A 21,432-nucleotide genomic window follows, 5' to 3' on the forward strand; every position below is an offset into this window, starting at 1 on the left:
ATATATAGATATATATATATATATATATATATATATATATATATATATACACACAGGCTATGAGTGTTCTATGCTTCCTATAGTCTATGAGTAAGATGCTCAACAAGAAACAAGATTTTAAATTACAGAGCAAGATACTTAAATCAGGTTGTTGTCATGGAGATAACATGTATTTGAATGTGTGTTTGGGGGAATACATGTTTATGGTTACAGGTGCAGTGCTAGTTCTTCGCTCCGGGCAGTTAATAAATACAGGTACAGTGCTAGTTCTTCGCTCCGGGCAGTTAATAAATACAGGTACAGTGCTAGTTCTTTGCTCCAGGCAGTTTATAAATAAAGGTACAGTGCTTGTTCTTGGCTCTGGACAGTTCGTAAATACAGGTACAGTGCTAGTTCTTGGCTCTGGGCAGTTAATAAATACAGGTACAGTGCTAGTTCTTGGCTCTGGGCAGTTAATAATTACAGGTGTAGTGCTAGTTCTTGGTTCTGGCCAGTTAATAACAGGTACAGTGCTAGTTCTTGGCTCTGGGCAGTTAATAAATACAGGAACAGTGCTAGTTCTTGGCTCTGGGCAGTTAATAATTACAGGTACAGTGCTAGTTCTTGGTTCTGGCCAGTTAATAATTACAGGTGCAGTGCTAGTTCTTGGTTCTAAACAGTTAATAATTACAGGTGTAGTGCTAGTTCTTGGCTCTGGGCAGTTAATAATTACAGGTACAGTGCTAGTTCTTGGCTCTGGGCAGTTAATAATTACAGGTACAGTGCTAGTTCTTGGCTCTGGGCAGTTAATAATTACAGGTACAGTGCTAGTTCTTGGCTCTGGGCAGTTAATAATTACAGGTACAGTGCTAGTTCTTGACTCTGGGCAGTTAATAATTACAGGTACAGTGCTAGTTCTTGGCTCTGGGCAGTTAATAATTACAGGTACAGTGCTAGTTCTTGGCTCTGGGCAGTTAATAATTACAGGTGTAGTGCTAGTTCTTGGTTCTGGCCAGTTAATAATAACAGGTACAGTGCTAGTTCTTGGCTCTGGGCAGTTAATAAATACAGATACAGGTACAGTGCTAGTTCTATGCTCCGGGCAGTTAATAAATACAGGTACAGTGCTAGTTCTTGGCTCTGGACAGTTCATAAATACAGGTACAGTGCTAGTTCTTCGCTCCGGGCAGTTCGTAAATACAGGTACAGTGCTAGTTCTTGGTTCTGGCCAGTTAATTACAGGTGCAGTGCTAGTTCTTGGTTCTGGCCAGTTAATAATTACAGGTGCAGTGCTAGTTCTTCGCTCCGGGCAGTTAATAAATACAGGTACAGTGCTAGTACTTCGCTCCGGGCAGTTCGTAAATACAGGTACAGTGCTAGTTCTTGACTCTGGGCAGTTAATAAATACAGGTACAGTGCTAGTTCTTGGCTCTGGGCAGTTAATAATTACAGGAGTAGTGCTAGTTCTTGGTTCTGGCCAGTTAATAACAGGTACAGTGCTAGTTCTTGGCTCTGGGCAGTTAATAAATACAGGTACAGTGCTAGTTCTTGGCTCTGGGCAGTTAATAATTACAGGTACAGTGCTAGTTCTTGGTTCTGACCAGTTAATAATTACAGGTGCAGTGCTAGTTCTTGGTTCTAAACAGTTAATAATTACAGGTGTAGTGCTAGTTCTTGGCTCTGGGCAGTTAATAATTACAGGTACAGTGCTAGTTCTTGGCTCTGGGCAGTTAATAATTACAGGTACAGTGCTAGTTCTTGGCTCTGGGCAGTTAATAATTACAGGTACAGTGCTAGTTCTTGGCTCTGGGCAGTTAATAATTACAGGTACAGTGCTAGTTCTTGGCTCTGGGCAGTTAATAATTACAGGTACAGTGCTAGTTCTTGGCTCTGGGCAGTTAATAATTACAGGTACAGTGCTAGTTCTTGACTCTGGGCAGTTAATAATTACAGGTACAGTGCTAGTTCTTGGCTCTGGGCAGTTAATAATTACAGGTACAGTGCTAGTTCTTGGCTCTGGGCAGTTAATAATTACAGGTGTAGTGCTAGTTCTTGGTTCTGGCCAGTTAATAATAACAGGTACAGTGCTAGTTCTTGGCTCTGGGCAGTTAATAAATACAGATACAGGTACAGTGCTAGTTCTATGCTCCGGGCAGTTAATAAATACAGGTACAGTGCTAGTTCTTGGCTCTGGACAGTTCATAAATACAGGTACAGTGCTAGTTCTTCGCTCCGGGCAGTTCATAAATACAGGTACAGTGCTAGTTCTTGGTTCTGGCCAGTTAATTACAGGTGCAGTGCTAGTTCTTGGTTCTGGCCAGTTAAAAATTACAGGTGCAGTGCTAGTTTTTGGCTCTGGGCAGTTAATAATTACAGGTACAGTGCTAGTTCTTGGCTCTGGGCAGTTAATAATTACAGGTACAGTGCTAGTTCTTAGCTCTGGGCAGTTAATAAATACAGATACAGGTACATTGCTAGTTCTTTGCTCCGGGCAGTTAATAAATACAGGTACAGTGCTAGTTATTGGTTCCGGGCAGTTAATAAATACAGGTACACTGCTAGTTTTTTTTTCTGGCCAGATAATAATTACAGGTGCAGTGCTAGTTCTTGGCTCTGGGCAGTTAATAATTACAGGTACAGTGCTAGTTCTTGGCTCTGGGCAGTTAATAATTACAGGTACAGTGCTAGTTCTTGGCTCTGGGCAGTTAATAATTACAGATACAGGTACATTGCTAGTTCTTTGCTCCGGGCAGTTAATAAATACAGGTACAGTGCTAGTTATTGGTTCTGGCCAGTTAATAATTACAGGTGCAGTGCTAGTTCTTGGTTCTGGCCAGTTAATAATTACAGGTGCAGTGTTAGTTCTTGGCTTTTGGCAGTTAATAATTACAGGTACAGTGCTAGTTCTTGGCTCTGGGCAGTTAATAAATACAGGTACAGTGCTAGTTCTTGGCTCTGGACAGTACATAAATACAGGTACAGTGCTAGTTCTTCGCTCCGGGCAGTTGGTAAATACAGGTACAGTGCTAGTTCTTGGTTCTGGCCAGTTAATAAATACAGGTACAGTGCTAGTTCTTGGCTCTGGGCAGTTAATAATTACAGGTGTAGTGCTAGTTCTTGGTTCTGGCCAGTTAATAATAACAGGAACATTGCTAGTTCTTGGCAGTTAATAAATACAGGTACAGTGCTAGTTCTTGGCTCTTGGAAGTTAATAATTACAGGTGTAGTGCTAGTTCTTGGTTCTGGCCAGTTAATAATAACAGGTACAGTGCTAGTTCTTGGCTCTGGGCAGTTAATAAATACAGGTACAGTGCTAGTTCTTGGCTCTGGGCAGTTAATAATTACAGGTGTAGTGCTAGTTCTTGGTTCTGGCTAGTTAATAACAGGTACAGTGCTAGTTCTTGGCTCTGGGCAGGTTGTAATTACAGGTGTAGTGCTAGTGCTTGGTTCTGGCCAGTTAATAACAGGTACAGTGCTAGTTCTTGGCTCTGGGCAGTTAATAATTACAGGTGTAGTGCTAGTTCTTGGTTCTGGACAGTTAATAACAGGTACAGTGCTAGTTCTTGGCTCTGGGCAGTTAATAATTACAGGTACTGACTATCCTGAGTTTTCAAGCTATCAGCCAGTTCTGGTTAGGATGATTTATTACCATCTAATTTTAGGATTATGCCTCCCCACTGTAAATTGCAAAGTTTGTTATCTGCTTGTTCTCCCATGCTTAACAACACAGAAATAATTATATTTCTGTTCTTGCAAAAATAAATCCACTTTATATGTCAATTATCCAGTAGTTTGAAGTTAATTCAAATGATTCATCTTTATCATTTTGGAACACTACTTCTACAGTTTTGTTATAGCTTACCCACTGAGACGATATGAGGCTTATCATGTACTTCGTGCTGTTTGACTTAATTGTTACATTAAGGACGCTTTCAACTTTTCCTTTTGGATCTGAAAGCAGAATTGTCTCTTTCTGAACTTCTATTTTTTGAAACAGAACATTGCTGAGACCAAGGGGAGAAAATCTGGTCCTGTGGAACTATAAACAAAGGGTTTTACTGTCCGTAGGCAGTCACAAGTAGCGGAAAGCAATAATATTTTTCTCTTTAAGCTATTTAACGCTCTCTTGTAGTAAAGTCACATTCGGTTTGCAATTTACAATGTATTTTGCTTTTTGTTTTCACTGTATGTTTTTGTTATCTTTAACTGTACTAGTGTGTTATTTTTACTATCACTATGTGTGTCTCTTTCTCAGCTTAAGAAAGTACCATCTCATATCATCATCATCATCATTTATTTATATAGCGCCGCTAATTCCACAGCACTGTACAGAGAACTCATTCACATCAGTCCCTGCCCCATTGGAGCTTACAGTCTAAATTCCCTAATATAGATACACACTCACACACAGACAGACAGAGAGGGGGACACTAGGGTCGATTTTGATAGCAGCCAATTAACCTACCAGTATGTTTTTATAGTGTGGGAGGAAACTGGAGCACCCGGAGGAAACCCACGAAAACACAGGGAGAACACACAAACTCGACACAGATAAGGCCATGGTTGGGAATTGAACTCATGACCCCAGTGCTGTGAGGTAGAAGTGCTAACCACTAGGCCACTGTTTTTCAGATATATGTGGTGCTTTATTATTATTATTATTATTATTATTATTATTATTATTATTATCCTTTAATTGTGAGGAGCCACAGGATTTCCGCAGCGCCGTACAGAATAAAGACAGTGGACCATTCAGGATAAAACAGTACAGAACAATAAATTAATAATACCAAGACTCCAAGCATAACCAGTACAGTGAATTTGGAGCAGAAGAATAGGTATAGAGACAGAAGGAAAGAGGGCCCTGCTCGTAAGAGCTTACATACTAAAGGGAGGGCAAACAGACAGCAGGCACAATGGGGAGTCAGTGAAGGGGATCTAGTGCAAGAGGAGTGAGATAGAGGAGTCAGAGGAAGAGAGCGTTGAGAAGATCAAGACTGGAGATGGTTAGGTGGGTGTCTGGTAGGCTTTGAGGAATAGATGAGGTTTTTAGTGCACGTTTGAAGGTGCACACATTAGGGGACAGTCAGATGGAGCGTGGAAGGTCGTTCTAATTGAGGGAGGCAGCCCGGGAGAAATCTTGGATTCGGGAGTGGGATGAGGTGATCAAGGTGGAGGAGAGGCGACAGTCATTGGCCAAAGGCAGGCAACGGGAGGGAGTGTGGATGGAGATATATGGGGCAGTGGAGTGGGAGAGGGCCTTGTAGGTGAGGGTGAGAAGTTTGAAAAGGATTCTGTAGGGGAAAGGGAGCCACTGTAAGACAAGGCAGTGAGGGGAGGTAATAGAAGAGTGGTGTGAAAGGAAGATAAGTCTAGCAGCCGGGTTGAGTATAGAACGAAGGGGGTGAGGTGGGAGAGGGGGAGGCCGGTGAGGAGGAAGTTACAGTAATCAAGACGGGAAATCATAAGTACATGGATAGTGGTTTTGGTAGCATCCTGAGACAGGAAGGGCCATATGCGGGCGATGTTACAGTATCCAAATTAAAATTTAAAAAAATATGTAATGTAGATATTTAATATGGTTTTACTCCTTCACTTGCCAAAATAGATCTTAAATTATAATATTAAAGGACAACTAATGCCATGTGCCAGTATCCCAAACAGCAAGTATGCATTTAAATGTAATAATAAAAGGTTCCAAATACAAACGTTAGGTGAGTCACATGTTCTTGTCTAACACTGCTGCCTTTAGCTATCTCTGTTTTGATAAAGGCTTTGATAAGGGGAAAACCATGATGTGTATCCCACCTCAAGCTTTTCCTAACCTGCAGGAGCCTGTCCTACTAATCTGTAGTGGACGTTGTTAGCAGGACAGTCAGGACTACAGAAACAATATGAAACTGTTTGGAAGAGGTGGAGGAGGAACAGTAAGAACACTTAACTTAAAGTGAGCTCTTTATAAATTGTTTCCATTTACTGTTCATTTTTTTGTTTTCAGTGTGTAGTATTTTACGATTTAGCTCTTTTTGGGACATACCCTTATATTTACTCTAGCTAGAATATGCTTTCTCTCTATGCTAATTTACTATTTATTTGGTCTACACTCATTTACATATCTCTTGTCTTTTTTAGACCTCATATCATCATGAATATACTGTATTCCCTACTGTCCCTCTCCCTATTGTGCAGGGCTTCACTAACAAATCCTGCTGGGGTAACATTGTTATTCTAGAGCAGTGGATGGCCCTTTTCCTGCTGCAAGTGTCGTCGTTTCCTGACCAAGTTGGATAGCCTGCCCACCTTATGATGTTTATATCAGAAGGAGATGGCAGAGATCTAGACCACTACATAGTAGAACACTCAACACAGAGTATAAGCTTGCAGCTATCATTATACAATGCTACATCAGAGGAGTCCTGCAAGGAAGCTACTGCAATGTCCAATGTTCGCCTTCTGATCTGAAAACCAACAGATGGGTGAACTTTCCAACCTGGCCAGCCAAGCGTGCATTCTGGTGCTTGGCTGTTCAGTTGAGGATGAGCCCCAATTGCTGGGAGTTAACAGTGTTATGACAACAGGACTTCATATTGAATTCCAACACATTGAAGATAGAGGGGCAGGGTGTATTTCTGATAGGGGTTGAAATTCCAAAGGCCATTTAAAGATAAGACATATCTGCTCATTCTTCACGGTGAGCCTATAACTGTAACACTGAGAGGCTTTTTGGTAAACCTGGTTCAAATCTAGTGTCATCTGCTTGTGACGTTCGATACGCCCTCTTATCTCTCTATCCTGGGCAACAGAAATACATTTTAAGCATGGCTGCACAAGTAAAACGTGCCTTATAAATTCTACAGAAAATCTGCATTGCAAGTAGGAAGGTGTTGTGAGGAGGTGGATGAGAAACAGTAGGAACAGGCTTTCTCCTGGCCAAAGCATAATAAATAGGAAAGTGAGCTCTTTCAATCCTTTTTGCCTTTAATATTCATGTAGTTTTTGCTTGTGTGTTGTATTTCCATTTTGTTCTATTTTTGCATACTTGCCCACTCTCCGGAATTACAGTTAGACCATCTTCCCACATCATGCCCACTTCCTAAGTGGGTGGGATGGTGGCCTCGTTGACGCTATTTGCTGTGAATTGCACCCCTGTAGCCCCGTCTCTGTGGTGAAATTGTCAAATCTCGATTTGTGTTTCCAAAGCACAAAGATATTTATTATCCAAAAGTAGCAGAATAATTAAAGCGAAATAAAAACAAGTATAGACGTTACTTATCGCAGGCGTCCTGAATCCAGTGAACAGCCATTCAGGTCTGAAGTCTGTGGTCAAAGAAAACTGGTCACTAGCTCCAGAGCCCCTGCTTATATGCAGTCATTGAATACAGTAAAACGATGCAGATGATGTATGATGTGGCTTGCTTCTATTGGTCCAGGTTTCAGGAAGGTCCAGGGTATTACAGATCATAGGCCAGTTCAAACCAAAATATCCAAAGGTGGGGGTCATCTCTCCAGGGGATGTGCTCCGACTTTCCCGCCAAGAATCCAGTTTCAACTAGTCTATTAGCATTTTATAGTCAATATCACTTTAAACATTTATTCCCTAACATTGCTAACTAGAGTATACAATGTGCGATTTCTTCGGTGAATGAACCGGACACTTACTGATGAATAGGGGATTAAAATGATACCAAACATGACACATTTCCTACAACCTGAACCTTATGTTTTACTAACATGCATATAACTTATAATACTAAACATAAATACTGCTATATTCTGACATAAATAACTAAGTGTTGCAACTAAAATTAATGTGTACTAATTACAAATGTGTGTGTTTGTGCGAATATGTATAAAAGTGTAAAAACAGTTATTGCCACGTGTTGCGGCTGGATACGCCCTTCCACGCCGTAGCGGGCTCTACGCATCTTTTCAGACAAAGACAACCAAGTTAGCTCGATATTAATTGAAATGTCTCTATCCAATTTACTGACTTTGACTATATATGTATATATGTATATATATATATATATATATATATATATATATATAGAAAGATAATAAGCAAAAGGCGCTTAGTGCAATATTAGAAAAACACCAAATGTGTGACAATGATTTACATATATATGTGTGTACCTCATACACCATATAAATATAAAGAACATACAAATTTACGCAGCAGGCAGCTCCTCAAAAAAACAAGCACTCATTTGCAAGTGCTCAAATAATTCTAAAAGACAAAAAAAGAGAAGCGCCACGCATAGTGTATTAAATGACCAACAATTAGTCTTCTCAATGTGGCAAACAAGTGAATTGGCCTCGTACCAAAAAACAAATAGTAAACAGCTTATCTGTAATTAGATTCCCGACATCCTATATAGACTCCTTGATGTCCAGTCTTTATGGTTCCAGAAGTTCAGATCACTATGGACTCAGAGCAAAACTATTATGGTGTAGTATGCCAAATAAGGCTACCAACAATTCCTCAAAACTGGGTACCAACACAAGCTCATAACATTATGATCCATAAAATCCTTAATATATATAAAATGCGCCCGTACATCATATGAAACAAATATAGGCTTATCTGCAGTCTTTCCTGATGGTAATCACGGATCTCTCTCTTTGCAATAGGCGCATGCACACAACGATTACAAAGAAGCCAAAGAACATCACTGAAGGCCCGCAAAAGAAAGTGTTAGAATCCTCTTGAAAAAGTCGAGTGACGAAACGCGTTGAGGGGGATAAGGCGTTTTCTGTGTGTTGTTTTCCGTGGATCACCACATCTACCCCGGCCAGGTGGTTTTGAGAGATCCGTGATTACCATCAGGAAAGACTGCAGATAAGCCTATATTTGTTTTATATGATGTACGGGCGCATTTTATATATATTAAGGATTTTATCTTTGTAATAAAACACTTTTATGGATCATAATGTTATGAGCTTGTGTTGGTACCCAGTTTTGAGGAATTGTTGGTAGCCTTATTTGGCATACTACACCATAATAGTTTTGCTCTGAGTCCATAGTGATCTGAACTTCTGGAACCATAAAGACTGGACATCAAGGAGTCTATATAGGATGTCGGGAATCTAATTACAGATAAGCTGTTTACTATTTGTTTTTTGGTACGAGGCCAATTCACTTGTTTGCCACATTGAGAAGACTAATTGTTGGTCATTTAATACACTATGCGTGGCGCTTCTCTTTTTTTGTCTTTTATATATATATATATATATATATATATATATATATATAGTTAACATACATTGTGTAATTTTGTTTCTCTGTAGGACTTGATCTCGATGCCTCCGACCTCCCCAATCAGATGAGTTTTTCCGACTGGCCTGAATTAAAGAAAATATTTACTGAGAAATTCCTAGAAAAGACACAGGAACAATGGTGTCAGATCTTTGATCACACAGATGCATGCGTGACACCGGTCTTGTCCTTTGATAGCGCTGCAACCCATCAGCACAATAAGGAGCGAGGATCTTTTATTCCGAATGATGAAGGAGAACTGAGCCCAAGGCCAGCTCCTGTTCTCTCTAGAACACCTGCAGCCCCTTGTTCCAGCAGAGATCCTTATGTCGGTGAACACACACAAGAAGTACTCACAGAATACGGCTTTAGTGCTAAAGAAATTTCTGCTCTTCAGTCTTCTGGAGTAATTTCCTGCAATAAACCCAAAGCACAGCTATAATTGAATGTATGGGAAATAGAAAAAGCGGTAACTTTCATTTAATTGTAATAGCCACTTGGAAAAATAATTGTTATTTATAATTCTATACAAATATATATATATATATTTTTAAAAATATGTTTTAGACTAAATTAAAATGTGAATTCTATGTTGAATTTTTTATTATCCATTTGAATATAATGTAAAATAAAATATAAGGAATTTTAAACATGCCTTTGTAGTGTGGATTTCAGGAATGTGAGCTGCTTTTGTTAATAAATAATAATAAAAGGATGACAATTCACATATCACTAGTGCAAGGTCGAACAAAGCTAAATTTGGTTTATAATGTACCTGAAGAATGCGTACAGATGGCATTGGTCTCTGTCCGTGGCACGTTACGTTTAATCAGCTTGCTAAGAGCAGCTTATACAGCTTGTGATACAGAACTAATTGTCCTTCATGGAGACGTACAAGAAACGCAGAGACTAAGGTTTATTGCAAGAAAATACAGAGTTGTATATTGTGTGTGTGTGTCTGTATGTATATATGTGTGTGTGTGTGTGTATATATATATATATATATATATATATATATATATATATATAATATATATAGTGGTTAATGCTTGTTCCGGCACATTGTGGGCGGAAAATTGGAATGCCGCAGACAAATAGCAAATCAATATGTGTGCAGCCTAATAGCGCGCATCACTTGGCATTACCGTACCGCCATCACTGCCAGCGTTCCTTTTGCCTGTGGCTGGAACATGCAAATTTAATTGCTGCTGCACCAATCAAGCGCTTAGAACTGTTATTGTTGCAATGCAAATGGTTATAAGGTGTGAACCAGAATAATATAATTCTGTACAAAATAGGCTGTGCCAGCTATTCTGCTAGTGCAATAAAAATATATTTTGGGAGGTATGAGGCACCCCTTCTTCTGCAGGTCTGTCATACAAACGTGTTGCTGTACGGACTTTACTTCTCCCAGTGTAATTGAATAAGTCACGTATGAATTCCTAGAATCCATTACAGGCATTGTAAAATTTCAGTTTATACTACTTGTGATGGAGAAAGAGGAGAAGACCTGTAAAAAGTTGTGGTAATTAGTAGTTACAATTAGTTACTGTAATCTAGAAAAAAATGTGAACGTGGACGGAAGTGCATGCTGCCACTTGTAGTGCCACAAGTATGTACTTTAAATGGTGTCCCCATCTGGAAATATTAAGTGTTGCCACATCAGGAAAAAATTATTGTTGTGTCACTGGTGATGAAATACGTCACTATAATATACTACAATAAAAAAAATGTTCTTTTAATATAATCATTAATTCAATTTAGTTTACTTTATTCATAAAATATTTTGACCCCCCTCCCCCCTCAGATAATTAGTAATTATTTCCGCCCCCCTCTAAACAAGAACTCATGATTACGCTCCTAATTAAAACTTGTATTGTGCCCTCCTGTTATGTTAAGATAGGCCAGCAGTGGAAAACTGACGTGTTTGGCAATCTCGCCTATCCAGCGCAGTGTGTGGAATCTGGCAATTTTCACAGCGATCTCCGGCAAGTTTGCAAAATAGCTGCTCCATACATATTGTAACTTGTATTCTTAGAATGGCCAAAAGCAGGGATGGCGATTTGTAGCGTGTCGAATTTGGTTATCTCACTTGACTAGCGATTTACTATTAACCCGCACTTTCATACATCAACGGGTTCAATCTCCCCTGAAAGAATCACTGAAGATGTTGCCTATAGCAACCAATCAGATTCAAGCTGTCATTTTGTAGGCTGTACTGAATAAATGACAACTAGAAACTGGTTGCTATAGGCAACATCTCCACTTTTTTAAACCCGCAGTTTAGTAAATATACCACCAAGTCTCTAACGGAATATTCTATTGAGCAATATAGTATAGAGTCGTGGGTAGGAGTGTGGTAAACAATACAGACATAATTTTCCATGATGGATTGGGCCATTAATCTCTTTTGTGACACTCCATTAACCACAGTAGAACATTTGGAATCTTTCCAGTTATATGTTTCCTTCTCCACTCAATAACTTCCTCCACTTATAAAAATTAGCTCATTGTCACCTGGATTTCTCACCTACTTCTTGCCGTACACAGCTTCGTCCTTTCCACCCACAATCATTGCTGTCTTTTTGTTTTTTTACAGAACTCTTTCAAGTAAAATTCTATTCTTCCCGTCCTGCATCCACCTTTATTGAAAACTGGGCTGAAATCATATCTCCGAGATTTTATAATTCCTAAGTAAATTACAATCGGGAAGATCAACGATAATTTAATACCAATAAATTACATTCAATGAAACAACGTATTAAGGTTCTGCAAACTATCTGCCTCTGTACATTTTAATAGATGAAGACTTTAATCGACTTTTCTGGTCTCCAACCTATTAAATTATATGATGTCCTTTTACAAGGCAGTAAAAAAGATCAACACTTGTACCAGTTAATTAAAGCTGAGTACTTAAATATTTTTTAAGATATGATGGCTGTCAATGCATTAGTTTAAAGCCTGCAATTGTACTGTTGTAATGAGCATGGTTTAAAATAGACTAGGGGTTAGATTTACTAAGCTACGGGTTTGAAAAAGTGGGGATGTTGCCTATAGCAACCAATCAGATTCTAGCTATCATTTTGTAGAAGGTACTAAATAAATGAAAGCTAGAATCTGATTGGTTGCTATAGGCAACATCCCCACTTTTTCAAACCCGCAGCTTAGTAAATCTAGCTCTAGAAGTGTTAAATTTCATGTTTACACAAGCTTTTGCAATTTCCTTGTGCTCATGTTCCATTGATCTGATCATGTTACCAGCATCTTGTACACGTCTCAATATAAGCAACATGCACATTTGTCCTGCATTGATTCATCATTTGGTGTTAACGTTGAACACTAATGTGTACAGATGAGCTTAGCTCCATAGGGAATACTGTTCTTTATTTTGAGGTGTGTCATCATCATCATTTATTTATATAGCGCCACTGATTCCGCAGCGCTGTACAGAGAACTCACGCACATCCCTGCCCCATTGGGGTTTACAGTCTAAATTCCCTAACACACACAGACAGTCAGACACACAGACTAGGGTCAATGTGTTAGCAGCCAATTAACCTACCAGTATGTTTTTGGAGTGTGGGAGGAAACTGGAGCACCTGGAGGAAACCCACGCAAACACAGGGAGAACATACAAACTCCACACAGATAAGGCCATGGTCGGGAATTGAACTCATGACCCCAGTGCTGTAAGGCAGAAGTGCTAACCACTACGCCACCCAATCTACGATCTAATGTTTCTTAAAGCAGCTCTGATCAGTGGAACATCAGTGCTGTCAAAGTATTCGTGTTTAGGTTCCCTGACCATTTGTAGAACAATAGTATTTCTTAATAGACATGTTTCCTTTATGGTCGCCATCAGGGGAAAGGGGAATATCCATAGGATGTGACAGAATGTGGGTTTTACAGCTGTTCCTTGGGGTTCCTTTTTACTGTCTGTAATCTGTCGTTACTAACTTCTACTGGTATTATTCAGCCACCAGACACTCACCGACTGCCCACCACCGCGGTGCGCCGGTTGTAAGAGAATAATAGCTGCCACCTCTAGGCTCTGCCACCGGCACCTTGAATTGCTTACTCCTAGGTGGTGTATGTAGCCGCTGCAGCGCTTGGTGGTTGTGGCTGGTTCCTCCTGATCGCTTACTTAGCGGGGAGGCAGGTAGAGTGTTGAGTCTGCATGTTGGGTTCAACACAGGACAGCTAGGGGATGGATTAGAGTGTTAGCTCTTATTTGTAGGACACAGGGTTTAAGCCTATAGATCTAGAAGATTTGCAGGAATAGAGCAGGATTACTTAAAGAGTAGTAGTCTTTAAAGACATGTAACATACCACAAAAAGTAGTGATGACATACACATAGATACACTTGGGACTCTCAACAATCCAAAGTAACAGTTAAACCGAGCGCACTATAAAGATGCAGCTCCTATCCCTCCTGATATATAATACCCAAAAGATATGTCAGAACAAAAAGCTATATAAAATACACAATAGGAAGGATAAATAAGCGCTTCCCTTACATAGAATAAACTCAGTAGAAATAAAAAAAATAATAAAAATTGAAATTGTGACTTATCAAGTCCTGATATCATATATTCTTCCCCAGATGGTATGTCCGCGAAAGATGATGTATTCCTTAATTTTCTATGTAGTACACACCAGGATCTTGAGATGATTTTCTCTCCTGTCTCTAAGGAAAGTATTCCAATAACAACTTATGTTCTGGAGCAAGTAGATAAAGAACTCTCGTGATCGTCCAAATCGATGGTCATATAGAGAATAAGGAAAGAAAAACCAACATAGTGTGATCCGTATAAGAAAATGAGGCAATTCGTGAGTCATATTGGAAAAACTCACATTTAATAAAACAACATCAACTTGACATATAACACTTTAAAATCCACACACTGTAATATTCAACTCCTACCAGATGGAAAAGGTAAGAAAGCATCCAAAAAGCACGGCTCGTGCGCCCGGGTAGCTACCGTCACAACGGATGATTTCTGGAGCGAAACTACACAGGTGTGCCTGCTATACACCCACCAACGCGTTTCAACTAGAAATAGTCTTTTTCAAGGTGTACTTGGGACTCTGTTGCCTTTTATACACCACTTTTACACATGTTAATGGGGTAATCCAGCCCCCTGTCCCTTTAAACAGTCTTGGTTGATTGACTTATTTTGCACGTAATCAGCTGCACATTGTTTACACCTTTAACATTACACTCAGAGGTAGAGGGATTTCCTCAGTCCCCTTTCCACCCTGGCACCACTAAGTCTGGACTGTGAGATGTATCTATGACTCTCCCACTCAAAGAATATTTCAGGAGTCCAGCACCACTTCTCAGCCTGGGATGGAGACTTGCTGGATGCGTCTAAACCCAATTTGACCACCAACTTGAATCTATTTTTATTAGACATTTTATATTTATTTAAGCCATAGTGCACAGTCATTTATTTTATTAATTTAACCATTATGGTGCCATAGTGAAAATTGGTAAATTAAACCAAGTCCTACAGAACACAAGCAGTGGGGGGGAGCCAGCCAGACAGGGTCTGTCTCTTTTTGCAGCAAGGTTGCAACACAAGGATCTCTGTTCCGGAAAAGAAACTAGGAGAGGTCCTGTAAAAATGTAATCTAACTTTTTTTTTCTTCAAACAACAGGCTTCTCAGGCTTCTGGCTTTGCAGATGATATCTTCTTTGAAGAGGAGATAGCAGAAACAGCCAATTATCCTGTGCCTGTCAGATGATATACCCTAAGGCTTCAGGGCTAATTGAGCACGTTCCAGCCGAAATTCTTCTAGTGGTAGTGGTACGTCCAGCAGCAGAGAGCTGAAAATCTTGGTTAGTGTCTTTATTAAGTCAGCTGATAAAATGGACTCAGGAATTCCTCTCATCTGAAGTTTATTTATTTGATTTCTGTATTCCATGTCAGCCTATGTTGAGTCAAAGTCAAGTTGGTGTAGATGATGTTCATATTCTTAGTATTGAGACTCTACATATGAGCAACACTGGCCCAGGTGTGCTACTTTTATTTAGTTTATTGGTAAGGAGCCACAAAACTATAGCGCTGGACAATCAGAATGACCACTAATTTAAATATAAGTCATGCATAATAAGAGGCTACTCATTTATTTATTCATCCAATTTTAGGCACATTCTTTTTATGAAGAACATTTTAATGCAGGTGCGTATCTCTAACTTGGCGGTGGGTAATGCAACAGCAATATAATAACTAGAATTTTTAATGTTAGTACAACACATGAAAACAGATTTAAAAATGGAAACCATTGTTTCCAATCACCCCATACTCACTGGCGATGCTACTCGAGTTCAGAAGTGTTGCGCCATGTTGTGCTTCTACTCCATTCAATAACCCTCTCACTCCCTGACCAATGTTGCTGTTTGATTGGATCATACAGCGCACTAAGCACATTTTACCTTTGCAAACTGGCTGGGCCAATATGCAATATGTAGCACTTAGCCTCATGTATCAAACTCCGAGGGGCATATTCAATTGTCGGCGGAAACGCAGAAAATCTCGCGCCCCGGGCACAACCGTTATTATGGTAATAGTTCGCCATTACTACGATAGTTTTCTCGCTGGATTTCAGCTCGCAGCTCCCTGAGCCGCGAGCTGAAATCCAGCTAACTATTACCGTAATAACGTGACGGGGAATCCGGACAATTGAATATGCCCCCTATTGTCCTATTGTGGCGAAACGAGTTTGATAACACCTTAACCAGCCTGCCCCTCGTTTCTCACGAAATGTGGATTATAGCATGTACTTTTTATAGCCCATGCTTTTGTTCCCCAGTACATGAGAGTAGAACTGCAGTGTTTAAGGATAATTGGACATTGTAGCCTGCCTAGATAAGAGACTTCTTCATTCCATGTTACCCATTGTAAAAATGTGTTTGTTGTTAATTCAGTGATGCTGTAATGCATTGTTCTCAAATTGAAGCCAGGTGGGCTGTGGGAAAGGATCAGGTGGTGTTCAGGATACCGGTGAGGGGGCTAGAGCTGCATTCATTCTCCCCCTCCTTTCTCTACAGGAAGCATGGAACAGCTGGGGAACCTGTGACATCCATCACAAAGTAGTGTAAGAGTAGGAGGGGTTAACTGTTATCTGATATTTGAAGGTGGGGAAGGCCAATTAGTACCCATTGTTCTCCACAGGACTGCCTGAGACATTCAGTATGCGAAAATGCAGGGGAGCCACTGTGGAATAATCCACTCCCCCCTCCAACAACCTCTTCCAGAACCCACCTATGTTTAAAGAGGGAGAGAGACAGGGGTTTGCCCAGGGATGGGAAAACACTGTGGAAATTTGACTCCAGGGGAGAGATGATGTTTATTCTGTGATTTGATTCCTGGAAGGAGCAAGATCTGGTGCTGAGTTACCGTTCTCTACTAGTGAAATACATCAGGAGATCCAGAGGTCATCAAGTCAGGTAAGCCAGGTGACTGTAACTCCTTAACCTAGTGGTGTAATGGACAGATAATGTGGTGATTCTGCCTGGCATTTATTTACTGTGTGTTTATAATATTCTAGTGATTGTTTTTATTACAATAAATTAATTGTTTTACTTTCTAACTGCATTTGCCTGAGTGACTATACGAACCCTAGAAGGTACTGGGGTAGGCTTCCCTGGCATAGTAAGGCACCCCTGGGTGGCCATCCAGGGTGAAGTGGGTAGAACTGGGCCAGAAAACCTGGTATCTTCACACCTATAGATTGCAATCTTGCGAGCAGGGTCCCCTTACCTAATATGCTAGTGCTATATAAATAAATGATCATAATGATGGAATGACCTTTATTGACCCCCTGAATGCACGTTTCACTGGTATTTTAACTTGCATTCAGACTGCATTAAAGACTAAAACTGGGTGATTAAACCCTAAACAATGAAATACTTAAACATCCCAAACTAGCACAACATAAAAAGTTGCTTGAGGCTTCCTCCTTATGTGGGGAGCTGAAGCACCAGTTCCTCGGGGGGGAAGCTTCGGCCTACCTTACAGCTATGGTGGTCCAGAAGACCTTTGCCCCCTAAGCAGGCCCGGCGCTCCCATTAGGCAAGGTTAGGCACTTGCCTAGGGCGCCGGGCTCTGGAGGGCGCCTGGAGTGCGCCACAGAATGGTAAATGACTTTAAAACTGTGCGGCGAAAGCTGACCATACCTGTCACGGCAGCCGCATAGCATTCAGATGCACGGGGAGGGGGGAAAAGGCTATTGCCCACCACCGCCGCCTCTCTGCTCCGTCTCCTCCCCTCCACTCACTAGTGTCAGTGAGTGGAGGGGAGGAGACGGAGCAGAGAGGCGGCGGTGGTGAGACAAGGTAAGGAAAGATGGGGTGAGGGGGGAGGAGGGTGCCGATTTTTGTGGGGGGGGGGATTTTTGCAGGGGGGGGCGCCGATTTAGTAAAAATGCCTAGGGCGCCATGGACCCTAGCACCGGCCCTGCCCCTAAGAGGCCTTATGGCTCCCATTGTCGGGGATGCAACGGGTCCATCCTAACTTCTTGTCAGGATTTCCAACATAAGACCACAGAGAGAGCGTAGGGAACAAAGTGGTTATTAAACACTGGTTACACAGTTTTTTGGATGCAGTATGGTAGGGTATGGCAGAAATAGCGATGGTCTGCAGGACTTTGCCACGAAGTAGTGGAGATGACACACAAGGTGCGATGGTCTGCGAAGCAAGGCACTGAAGGTAACGGACACAGGATGTGATGGTCTGCAGGAGACTGCTAGTAACAATCTGCAACAGGTTAGTCCTCTGTAACTGGAGAGCTGAAAGCAGGTATTGGTGGTAATAATCTGCAGCAGGATAATGCTGAAACACTGGAAAGCTGCAAGCAGGTACATAGTCACAGACAAGCCAAGTCAGGGGTCACAGGCAGAGGTGCAAAAACGAAGTAACGAGCAGAGGTCAATACTAGGAGATCAATCAGGATATGCTACATGAACAGCAACACAAGTAAAGGCAACAGATGATCTGGAAAAGGTTGCTGGGACAAGCTGGCTTTTATATGCCAGAGACAGGTGTTAAGCATCCTGGAGGAACGGGCCAGCTCTAGCAGGTAAGAGAGCAGCCTACGTACCACAGTGGCCCCTTTGATGAAGCAGTGGTACTAGGGCCAGGATACACATTTTATATATATATATATATATATATATATATATATATATATATATATATATATATATATGTATATGTAAAGGTCCAACACAGTTCCTGAGAGACAGGAGCTACAGGATGCAGATCGTGATACATCTGCAAAGTGGGACTTGATGATCCTTTTTCCACCTGGGGGCCTTATGGCTACGGGTAAAGGACAGTCTGGTAAATATTGAAGAGCAGAAAAACAAACAGAAAAGAAGCACCAATCTAAATACAGCTAAAAATAAAACTTGCAATGAATATGGCAGAAAAACATGAGCTAAAACATACATATAATGATTATTAATAGTAATAATAATAATAATAATAATCCTCTTTTACTATCCACTAGTGAGGTAGTTTTATTAATTATTAATTATATTTCTTATCTGCTGTTTATTTTTTATTTTATATAAGTAAAGATTATTATTATTATTATTATTATTATTAATAAATATATGTATGTTTTATCTAGGAGCCTCGTATTATTTTTCTGCCTTGTTTATTGTAAGTTTTATGTTTTTTTCTTATTTTAATTGTTTAAGTATTTATATTCTTTACGGTTTGTGTATCTAATTTAGCGATACACGAGGGAGTTGGCACCCTTCTGATTTAGGAGCCGGCTCTCTTGAATGCTCCTAAATATCATTATAATTATGGGGCTATGACTGTAGTATACATTAAGTGAGTAAGAATAATTTTTGTGAAAAGGTGAAGAACAGTCTGGTAACCAGCAGCTAACCTTCTTAAGATTAATACAATGATTATTTCATCCTCAATGGGGCAGATTCAATTCAGATCGCGCAAAGTGCCTCCGAAATGGCCATGAGACACCGCGCACGGATATTTTCTGACAGAAGAAACGCTGATTTCTGCTTTCGCCCATAGAGGTGCAAGCAAAAATCAGCACTACTTTTTACTGTAGTATTCTGAGGAACATCACGGCCAATAGAATCTGCCCCATGTGTCTTAGATTGTAAGCTCATATGGGCAGAGCCAGCTTTACCTCATTTTTCTTTGTTTTAAAATCAATTCAAGAAAAATCAGATCATTCCAGACTAATCTGGATGGTAGCACTCATTCAATAACAAATACTGTCTGTAAACATGATTGTTCCAGGATCACACTGTGCTACGTTCGGATGTTAAAAAAGATCTGGAGATATCCAGAGGCAATGTTATTAGGAGGAAAAGGTCGTGTGACATGTGACCCAGAGGGATGAGCAGGAATGAAATACACTGTGCAATATCTTTGAAAAATAATCCATTAGAGTAAACTATTATTATTAGTATCAGTAATGACAACAGCAATTTCCCCAACTGATAGTTAATGTGTTTTGTTCTTTTGTTTTCTATTAATACAACATGATTTATTCATACCAGCTGTTTGCTGAGATAAGAGTTAAAGGTGATGTCCATTTATATTTTTTGTTTTGCTTTAAACTAATATCCTCCATATAATATTAAGCTGTTTTGCATTCATAAAACACAAAACATAAATAAACGCCTAAAGGGTAGGATAAATAGGAATCAATTGTGCCACATTCTCCCAGTGAGTTTAAAATGTTTGAATACAGCTAAAATACATCTAAAAGCACCAGTTTGTTTTCAGGCGCTTTACCCTTTTCCTGGCGCGTGTGTGAACGAGCCCTTAAACACATCGGCTTTTCTGCAGCACTAAGGGTTAACTATTAATGCAGCAATGTACAAGAAACTAACAGTATCGCTACTGGCTGGTTGATACATATTGTTATTATAATCTTTTATTAATAAGACTCCACAAAGGGTTCTGCAGTGCCCTATAGAGAGCACAGATAAGACATAAATGAGAACAGTAAGCACATCCATTGGTACATGGGTACAGATAAGCAGAATAATCAATTCATGGATGTAATTTACAGACCAGATTTCATGGCTTACAAAAACAATTTGGCAAACAAAATATTTGCCTATAAGACAAGACAGGGACATTGAGGAAGATGGAGAGTGGAAAGACATGAGACATTGGATAGAGGATTACATTCTAAAGGGAAGGTGTACTGATAGCATTTATCACATTGTAAATGCATCCAATAACCGCTTGTGTTCAGTATTGTCACACGCCGGGCGATTGGGCTGCACACCCAAACCCCGGCGCTCTTACCTGGTCCCGCCAACCGCTCGCTTCGTCCTGGCCGCCGCCATCTTCATTCATGCGCAGACCCGATCTATTCATTCCCTCTGCTCCATTCCCATTGGCTAAGGGTTTTGGCTCCAAAGTTTAAAAGACACTTCCTACTGATGTTTGGTACCTGTTCTTTTAGTTACCTTCTAGGTGCTAGTCGTGGCTCCTTGTCTCCTGCTGACTTCAGAGCTGACACTCCATAGTGTACTCGCCGCCTATCCAGTGGTATCTGTTGTTCGCAGAAGTGACACTCTTCTGAGTTCTTCACCATCATTCCAATGGTAACTTGCTGATTACAAAACTAACACTCCATAGTGTTCTTGCCGCCATCCCAGGGGTAACCTGTTGTCCGCAGAGCTAACACTCTACTGTGCACTTCATCACCATTCCAGTGGTAATCTGCTGATTACAGAACTGACACTCCACAGTGTACTTGGCGCCATTCCAGTGGTAACCTGTTTTCTGTAGAGCTGACACCCTACTGTGTATTTTACCGCCTTTCCAGTGGTAACCTGTCTACTGCAGAACTAACACTTAATAGTGTACTTGCTACCATCTCCAGTGGTACCTGCCGATCCCAACTACTTTTCTCCTTGTGTTGTCTGCCATTGCTGACCATCTTTGCATGATCTCCTAAGGGGTTTCGCCTGGTACTCCTAGTAGGGGCTGTGACCTGCATGATAGAAGCAGGAAAGGACAAACTGCCTTGAGGCGGTTCCTGGTGAATACTGTCTCCCTGTTAGACTCTGCAGCTTGCTGGAGTAGTGCAAATCTGGGAAAACCGAAGGATCCATTTCCTGAACCATGACAGTAAGAACAGGCCAATGATAGATCCAGCTGTAGAACCATCAGCGAAAGATATGCTTCAG

The 21,432-nt window shown here is 40.6% G+C and overlaps 1 protein-coding gene and 1 long non-coding RNA gene across 2 annotated transcripts in view; both read left to right on the forward strand.

Annotated features, from left to right (window-relative positions):
- AMACR (alpha-methylacyl-CoA racemase) overlaps window positions 1-9,887 on the forward strand; it is a 35,045-nt gene extending 25,158 nt beyond the window's left edge. Inside the window, exon 5 of the mRNA XM_075184606.1 lies at window positions 9,268-9,887. Coding sequence (XP_075040707.1) covers window positions 9,268-9,677 — 410 coding nt within the window. The 3' untranslated portion in view covers window positions 9,678-9,887. The remainder of the gene's footprint in view (window positions 1-9,267) is intronic.
- Window positions 57-1,456, forward strand: LOC142109776 (uncharacterized). The gene is made up of 3 exons (XR_012680445.1): window positions 57-213; window positions 1,009-1,098; window positions 1,390-1,456. It is a non-coding gene; the product is annotated as an uncharacterized LOC142109776 (long non-coding RNA).
- Window positions 9,888-21,432: the final 11,545 nt, after the last annotated feature.

Source organism: Mixophyes fleayi, chromosome 1, assembly GCF_038048845.1.
Source record: "Mixophyes fleayi isolate aMixFle1 chromosome 1, aMixFle1.hap1, whole genome shotgun sequence".
NCBI lineage: Eukaryota > Metazoa > Chordata > Amphibia > Anura > Limnodynastidae > Mixophyes > Mixophyes fleayi.